At 39.5% G+C, this 9,351-nt stretch overlaps 1 protein-coding gene across 1 annotated transcript; it reads right to left on the bottom strand.

The window, feature by feature from the left end:
• Positions 1-127: 127 nt before the first annotated feature.
• Positions 128-1,547, bottom strand: LOC6647347 (probable serine/threonine-protein kinase cdc7). Its single transcript, XM_002069831.4, has 2 exons — positions 1,437-1,547; positions 128-1,364 (listed from the first exon to the last, which is right to left on the bottom strand). Exons 1-2 carry the CDS (start codon positions 1,446-1,448, stop codon positions 354-356), a joined length of 1,023 nt encoding a protein of 340 aa, XP_002069867.2. The 5' UTR covers positions 1,449-1,547; the 3' UTR covers positions 128-353.
• Between the last annotated feature and the right edge of the window lie 7,804 nt (positions 1,548-9,351).

Here is a 9,351-nt window from a genome sequence, read left to right as displayed (position 1 = left end):
TTATTTTTTAGAAATATTTTGTTTCACTTTTACTAATCAAATGAAATCATGAAATGAAAATGCTTCAAATGTGTATCTCAAGGCCTACTCTGAAAATGAAAGGAAGAAAGAACAACTTTTGATTTGTTGAAGATGTCATTTGATTTAGATTTTATTTTGATTTTTTAGCAGCATTTTACTAAGAATTTTGAAGGCAGGTGTAGTCAGGCAAGTGATGGTGATGTTGATGGTGATGGAGATGATGGTGAGTGAGTGAGTGAGTGAGTGGGTGAATTTGTTTGTGTTTCTTCTATCCAACGTATAACGATGATTCTAGTCCGTGTAACACATTTGAGCCATCCTTCCCTTTCACTCTATTTGGTTGCCAGCGGCATTTTGAAACGTTTGGGTAAATTCCTCTTCAACAATTTCCAATTGATGCTTGTGGGCTGTGCATCGTTGTTACGCTTCTTGGTGGCCAATTGCTTTTGCTTTTTGGCCTTGTTGGCCAACTTGGAACGTATGATCCCCAGACTATGATACTGACTGGCGCTGCGTGTCATTTTAGCATGGCTAATTTGCTTGGGCACACGAAACTTGCGCTTCAGTTGCATTTTGCCATGACCGAACTTGTTCTTGGACCCAGCCGAATTCAGTGTGTTGGATTTACCTTTCGTTTTGTGTAAGCTCTTTGATGATTTTGCCGATTTAACCGATTTGAGGGACTTGAGGGACTTGCTGGACCTGTTGGATTTGAGAGACTTCACAACTGATTTCGCCGTCGTCGTCGTTGTCTTCGTCTTTGTCTTTGTTGTTGTCGCTGTCTTCGGTTTGAGATTTTTAGCCGATTTCTGTTTGGTGATCACGGCACCGCCCTTGGCACGCTGAACCAATTGTTTCTGTGACATCTGCTGCTGCGGCTGCGGCTGCTGCTGTTGCGGCGTGGCCACTGAATACTTGAGAGCTGGCGGCGGTTGCTTGGAGAATGAGCGAGCTGCCTTAACAATTGAGTCAGTGTTGCCAAACACTTGCATGATATTCCGATTGACATACTGTAGATATTTTAGCGAAGAGGCACATAACATGCATTTTTGTTCACCCTTATCGCTGTTATTACGTATCAGGCTCTCCAGATACAGAAAATTCTTGGCCATATTTTCGCAATGGGGACACTTGCTGTTGCTGCTGTTGTTCATGTTGTTGCCGTTGCTTGTTGTATTCTCTAAAACCTGCGAAATTGGAGGATCGGCAGTGCCGCTTTTTTGTTGCAAATTAAAGGCCGAATTGTTTGGTACTACGTAGTCTTTAGCTGGCTTTTTTTTATCTAAACCGATCATTTTTCGTAAAACTGAAATTTTGTTCACCTTCTCAGGCATCAAATTTGACTATGGACATAAAGTGGAATATAGGTTAATAGGTAAACAATTATTCGTTGACATTTGATGAACTTGGCCTACCTGATGAGCCATGATTTCGTTTCGATTTCACTTTTTTGGTTTTCACCTAACAATAATATTTGTTAGTTAACGAAATTTCTTTATGTTTTTGCTCCAGTCGGCCTGTTTTTTGTTGCTGCCTGCTACTGCTGCTGCTGCTGTTAATTTTCTTAGCGTTGAAATTGCTTTCGTCTGACATTGAAAGCAACGCCGCCTGCCTTTCAATTATTCTCAATTGCTGGAACAAAATATTGTCATCGACCTTGTGCCACTCAATTATCGATAAAATAAATTGCATTCCATATTTAAAGGGGCACGAAAATTAATTTAAACACTTTCCCCCATTCCCCAACACACAAGCACAAGCACACAGAGTTAGTTTCTATTTCCTTGGGCGCAATTAGCGATAATCAGCTCGCAATTCTCAGTGGCTGCCCAGTGAGCCTTTTGATCCCTTTCCCTAGTTTTTTCCTCATTTTGATTGTGTATTTGGGTCAGCAAGCAGCCCATTGCAATCATTTATTTTATTTCGAGATTAAATCGCGAAATTTTAGTTTTTCGTGTCGTGTCGTTTGTTGCTTTTCGGTTATTCGTTTCGTTTTTTGCTAACACATTTTTAAATGGCCCCCATTGGACAATGGTCTAAAAGTTGACCTTGGATGGGAGCAGCAAATGGTCAATTATATATAGTGTTTTTAGTTGACTGAGGTCATCAAATAAATTACCCGATTTAATAGTTATGCAAACATAAATGCTCTCAAAGGGAAACTTTTCAATGAGTTAAGGAGCCGTCTTCATCTACCACAATTTGCCATCCAGGACTCACGTGGTGACTCGTGAGCGTGTGTGTGTGTCACTAACTTTAAATTGGCAATATCTTTGGCAAAGTCAAAACAGCAACTCAAAATACGAAAGCAGCAGAGACGTGGCTACATGGTCGTACTTTGGTTGGGCGTTACACTAAACATGATTGCTCATAAATGTACGGGGGCGTATACGTAATGTTAAGGGTAATGAATTGATTAAACGTTTCATCTGGTTTAACAAATTGTGTGCTTTGTCTGTCTTGGCATGACATTGGCCAAGTTTTAAATAGATTTCAATTATTCGCACTTTGCATGCGACAACTGGGTGTTAATGTTAATGGATTTGTGCCAAGTTCTACCTAAACTGTGCCCACTGATTTATTTGTGGTGAAAAGCAGGACACTTTCATTTTTCTTTTGTTTAACATTTGACCCACAAAGGTTGCCGTTGGTTTGCTCTTTGGCGCGTCCTCTTTGCTGTAACGACTTCCTGAGACGCCGGCAGCAGCAGAAGCAGCAGCAGCACTGCAAAATACCATTTGCATAGCCGACATCGACATTGACGTCCTGCCTTAACACACTGCGCGTCCCCTCTCTTACCTTTTCCCCTTCTTCTTGCTGGCTTCTTGCGCCTGCTTGACGTGTTTATCGCCTGCAAATGGCGATTCTTGATTCACCTTTGGGCTTTACTTTGCCTTTACCTTTGGATTTTGGATTTGTGCTTGCTTTGGGGTGTGGCAGTGGGAGTTCAACTTGCTCGACCATTTCAATATCAACGGAGGCATGCATAATTTCGACCGAGCCTATGTAAATTTGTTCCACTTTTGAAGAGTGTTTTTTTCGTTCGTTTCCAGAAAGCAGGTCAACTTCATTTTGTGTTTCTTTTTTTGTTGTCATGTGTGAGTGCTGACCGACAACCACAACAGCAGCAACAACAGGCGGTTGTTGGCTGTTTTCTTGTTACTTGTTTGATGTGCGAAAGCCGCAAACACAAATTAGCACAACACTACGAACAGCACAACGTAAACGAAACACTACACACACAGAAGTGGCAGCAGCAGCAGCGGCAGTGGCTGGTAGCGGCGCTACCATAATTTCTTTTGCAACGCTGCATTGAGAAGGAGTAAAGTAGGGTAGTGTACCTTCTTCTTAGCTGCTTTTCGCGTTGATTCGCGTTTTTGGTTTTTACTGCCTTTGCTTTGGTTTAGTATTTTCCGTTTTTTTTCTTTTTGTTTTTTTTTTTTGCAAAGTTTTTTATTTTATTGTTATTATTTCGAGCTCTGAAGCAGCCGCTGACGTCGCTGTCGACGTCGTTACCACATAGTCGTCGTCTGCTGCTTGGCATAAAGTCCAAAGTAAGAATACTTTGCGGTCAGTTAGGATTTGAAGTTGGCTAGTAACGCGACAACGTGTCCCAGCACCTGCTTAAGCACTTGCCATTTGCGTACATATAAACTATTCGTGTCATTTTCGGCTATTAAAACCAATATCTAACGCGCCAAGTTGAACGATAATCGAAAAAGTGTTGCAAATTCCCTGACAAAGCAAATATATTTCTCGCGTGTCTAAAAGTGAAAGGATTTAGAACGGAGTGAGTATATACACATCGAAAGAATAATTAACTATGGACAGTCATAAGCTCAAGTCATGTTAGTTTAAAAATTTGAATCATTATGTAACGACATTCTTTATCATTTATGAAGCATACGAATGGTAAAGTATCTTGTCTGGGTACTCTTTAAAAGAACCAAACAAAACAAAACACATTTCAAGTTGTTGGTCCTAAGAGTTTACATTAAAAAGTTAGATAAAGATTAGCGAATTCTTTCAAACAATACTTTACCTTTAGACATATCTTTATTATAAAATAATTTTATTTCTAATGAATCATTAAAGACATGAACACGAGATAGTTGATAATAATAGTCGCAAATACAACAGCATTTTCTGTACCTATTGTTTTTATCCTAAAATTTGTATATTATTAAGCTCAGAGTTCATGAAGGTAGACTTCGCAAACGTTTAATATGCCAAACAATTAATTCTTCAATAGAAAAGATTCACCTTCTCGTCCTCTTATATAAACACATATACACATAATTATTGTTCCTGTATGTATTTCTTGTACATATATGTATAAATGAGTCAACAACTTTGGGACTTTTCAACTTTTTCTTGTTGCTATTCAAAAGTTGAACGTATGCTCGGGAAGGAGTCGGGTTCTGACCTTTTCAACAGTGTGGGAGAGTAAGCAGAAAAATCTTCGAAAAGCTCTTTATAAATTTTATGCTAATAAAATTTGTTCCTCATATATACATGCATAAATATATAGAGTAGATATATATGAAAAAAAATATATACATATATACACCTCCTATACACAAAAATGTATTGTGCTTCCTGCAATTTCTTGAAAAGTTTTTCTTGAAGTTCTCCTGTGCCCAGCAGAAACGATTAAAGAAGGCAAGTGTAAACAATTTAAACTTTTTGCTTCATGCGCCCAAGCCCAAATAAGTATGCTAAATATTCAGCGAAAATTATTCCATGTAAATGAAATGTTGGCCTGTCATGAGTGTTTAATGTAATATTATTACCTGATTGTGCTGTAACAGTAGAGACAAAAGGCAGAAGCATAAAATCGGAAATAATTTTATTTCTCACACATTAGAATAGAGATGAGTGTGGGCGTGGGTTGAACTATTGTATGTAGAGCTCATACGACTCCTTCTTTCTCTCTCTCTTTCTGTCTCTCTGTGTATGTGTGTGGATGGGATGAAACTTTTTACGCATAGCCACACATTCAAAGCTCGCAACGCATTTTAGCTAAAAGCATTTCAATGCTGTTAACTATTTTTGATGGCGTTACGCACTATAAACCGTAGCACCGTCATTTCCAGTGAACTGAACTAAGGAGGCAACCTCCAGGCATTGGTTGTTGGAGGTGGCTGGCTACTATGAATTTCAAAGCGAATAAAAATGAATGAATTTCTCAACGGCATTCAAACACTTAATTTGCTTCCCATAAGTGTATGTGTGTGGGTGTGTGCACCTTAAAGTTAATGAGACAAAGCCGCTTAACGTTTTTGTGTGTGTGTGTGTGTGGTTGGTGTAATGTGGGTGGTAAGTTCGCGTTCTTATGTTAATGAAATAAAAATTAAATTGCTGCAACGGGGAAAGTGCAAATTAATTATGTTGCCAGTCACAGGGCAAGCGGTTTGATGATTGTCCTACCCAACTTCAGGTCAACTGGTTCAATTGTATGTCATGTGAATAGTGTCAGTAATTAAATGAAATCGACACCAGTGAAATTGGCTAGACAAAGAGAGAGAGAGAGAGAGAGACAAAGTGAAGGAAAGAGACCACGACCGCAAGCACATACTAAAAAAGTAATTTATTTCTTTATGCACACCAAAAAGATTCCTTCAGAGAAAAATGTTTCTCCATGTAAAAGTCTAATAAAATTAAAGTAAAAGGCAAAAACGGTTTGAATGACTTTTAGATATTACATATAACCTTTACTGTCTCTCTTCCCTTTAGAAATATGCGAGTGGCAGTTTACTAACTATAGACAAAAGTGAAAGCAGCCACAATTAGTATAAAAACCAGAGGGCCGGGGCTAACTTCGACCGCGTCAAAGTTTGTATACCCTTGCAATTTTTTTGGTAACTCTTTCCTTACCTATAGCCATCAAAGTGGAAAAACGTTTAAGCTAAAAAGGCTAATGTTTGCGAAAGAACGGCCTACATAGGAAATAACGAAGATATTGATCAAAGTCACTGTTTTCCACCGATTGTTCCTATGGGAGCTATATGATATAGTTACCCGATCCTTATCAAATTTGGCACAGTCATTACCAGATATATTAAACTGACAAACAATTAATTTGAAAGCAATCGCATTAAAAGTAACGAAGTTATTGATAAAAGTCACTGTTTTCGAAAGATCGTTCCTATGGGAGCTATATGATATAGTCACCCGATCTTGATCAAATTTGGCGTAGTCGTTTATATGTGAAATTAACTCACCAATATTAAATTTCACGACAATAGCTCAAAAAATAATGAAGTTATTAAGAAAAGTCACTGTTCGTGACTTTGCCATTTGTATGGGAGCTATATGATATAGTGATCCGATCCGGCTGAATCCGAGATATACAACGCCTGCAGTATATACAAGCCTACATGCAAAATTTCAGCTCTGTAGCTTCAACGGTCTAGGAGGAGTTTGCGTTGATCCAGACGGACGGACGGACGGACGGACGGACATGGCTATTTGAACTCGTCTCGTCGTGCTGATCAAGAATATATATACTTTATATGGTCGGAGATGCTTCCTTCTATGCGTTGCACACTTTTGACCAAAATTAATATACCCTTTTTGCAAGGGGTATAAAAAGATGGATTGATTGACAATCTGCTTACCACATACGTGACATGGGGAAATACCTAAAGAAGTGGGGGAAAACTGCAAAAGAAAAGGGGGAAACAATCAAACGATGGGTTGTTGGGTCGCTTCGTAAGTCGAGTGCATATTAACAGAAAGTCGTCGAAAGACGACGACGACGTCGACGAAAAGCTTGCTGATAGACAATGTGAAGCAGCAGTAGTAGCACCATCATGCCAATGGGATTAGCACAACAAAGTGCGGGAACGCATGGAGCAAGTGCGTGCCTGAGTGCACCTGTCAGAGCTTTTAAGTCCTTCCTTCTAGTCCTTGTAGTTGCCTGCTATGTTTATGAGCCCAGCAACTGACAAGTTGACAGCACCCAACTGTACAACAACTAAGTAGCACAACCAGCAGCAGTAGCTCCTTTGGCTCAACAAACAAATGAAGCCATCGCATGTGTCCATGCGGGCGTCGGCTTGTTTTCTAGCTTTCGGATGCAACATGCAAATGGGAACACATCAGACATCAACAAGTATGCCAGTCCATACACAGAGACTCCACAAACACACATACGCAAACACACACACACACACACACACACACACACACACTCACACACAGTGAACTGCCAAGTTCAGTCGAATAAATGCATAAGCTCATCTCTCGGTCCTCCTTTTCCCATATCTGAATGTTGAATGCACAGGCTCAAGCAACAGCAACAGCTCCAAAAAGCAATTGCATGCTAACCAGGTGACCAGAAGATGAATCCACACGAAAAGGGTGGACTGCCATCCTGCAAAAGAGACCGTACTTTAATTAAAAAATCGTACCGCGTGCCTTATTTGGCCATTGTCAGCGTTGTGGCCACATCATGTTGTTACGCCTCAAACTCGTACTTTACGATTGCCACAAGTTCCTAATACTCGTACACGGTTCGGTTGTGAATGGTAGTCTGAATTTTTGTTTCCTTCTTGTTGATTTACCCTTTCAATATTTTCTAAATCTACGGATTACAGACTCAAAATTGCTTCAAATGTAGTTGTATGCTAATTTTTCTGGCTAAACTCCAAAGCATTTTGCAGACCCTTGTTAAGTAATGTGGAATAGATCTTATCTTTAATGATGTTTTAATATGACCAAACTTGGCTAAGGGCGAATTGTGTTATGTTAACTAAGCGGTACTAAATTACAGACTAAAATGACCCATTTGATACCTCGTTTTGTAGAGAACAACTAAAATGGAGCTTGGTTTAACGTACTGAGCTCGTCTCGATGTAAAATAAGCAATTGTCTATCAACTTTTACAGGCTAAACAAACAAAGAGTAAGACTAAATTATGTTAACTTTATATAGTCAACCTACTTTCAGTTAGTTGATAAGTAAGAAGCAACATATGTATACATAATTGCAAGGGCATGCGTTAGTTGATGTGGCGGCTGATGGAAAGAGAACTATTGCTCCTTTGTTTTTTGGCAGTTACCAAATGCAGCTGCCAAAAGTTGCCTTAACTTGTGCACAATGTGTGCAGTTTATTTCTGGGGCATTTAAGTGACTGGCCGCTTTAGTCAGGGTTACTGCTTACCCCTTTCTCCATCTCACCCTCCCGCTTATACAGTCTTACTGTTTCTCTGGTTTTCTCTAGTTCTCTTGCTCTCCTGCTGATTCTCTCTTGATGTTGCGCTGTTGTTGCATTCTGGCTTTGCCTGGCTCCCAATGCCTTTGACGGCTGGACGAAGGGCTGAAGCTGGTGTTGGGGCTGGGGAAGTTTTTTCTGGCTTTGGTTGCAAGCAGAATGTCGGCCAAACTAACACATCCTGACACAAGTCAAGAAATTTATGAGCTGTAACGTTTTGCCAGTGGTGTTCGTTCGTCCTGTTCTGGTGCTGTTGGTGCTTTTGGCTTAATTGAAATTTAAACGTTTAACCCTTAGTGTCAGCAGTTAAGTCCTTTGTTTTCTCGGCGTTTTGAGTAACTCTTATGCAGCTGACATTTTGCTATTTCAATTTGCTTCATTGAAACAAGCAAATACCGACGAATCTATGACTCATTTCGATGATGATTTGATGTCGGGAAAACCAATAAAAAATGGATCGAAATTAACCCAATTATGGAGCTTAAAACTTTTGTTTTTTGGTTTTGGTTTGGTTTTCTGTAAACTTTATTATTAGACGAGCCCGCCAACACGCAAAGGGCGCTGAAATGCGTGTCCGAAGTCAGAGTTGGCCAGTCGTTTGGTATGTAAAGTTGCCATGACAACCATCGTTGGCCAATACAATGGAACAGAGCATGCACCAATTGAACACCTACACACACACACACACACACACACACTCAAACACACACGGTGTACATACACTCACACCCTTTTAGCCAGTTGTGTGAGAGATTCCGACAGAGCTTGGCTAACCTTTTTTTAACCAATTCTTTGTTAATAAATAAAAATTTGTGTGTTAAATTAAATAAAAAAGATGCCAAAAGAGAGAAAATGAAAAAATTGAAGAAAAAATGCAAAGTTCAAGTGAACCTCAACCTCACCGCAGAATATAAAAAAAATTCACCTCCAAAAAGAAAAAAATGCTATTTCAAAAATGCAAAATATTTACCCTGTCAGTGCCTGTGTGTGTGTGTCTGTGAGTGTGTGTGTGTGTTTACCTGTTTAATATAGTCAACGGCAAATAGCGGACAGTGAGTGCAAATTGTACGCTACCACAGCTGACTGGAATGCTTTGTAGTGAAGTAAAATAA

The sequence above is a fragment of the Drosophila willistoni genome, chromosome 3R, assembly GCF_018902025.1.
Source record: "Drosophila willistoni isolate 14030-0811.24 chromosome 3R, UCI_dwil_1.1, whole genome shotgun sequence".
NCBI classification, from domain to species: domain Eukaryota; kingdom Metazoa; phylum Arthropoda; class Insecta; order Diptera; family Drosophilidae; genus Drosophila; species Drosophila willistoni.
This window is presented reverse-complemented; position numbering and strand designations above follow the sequence as displayed.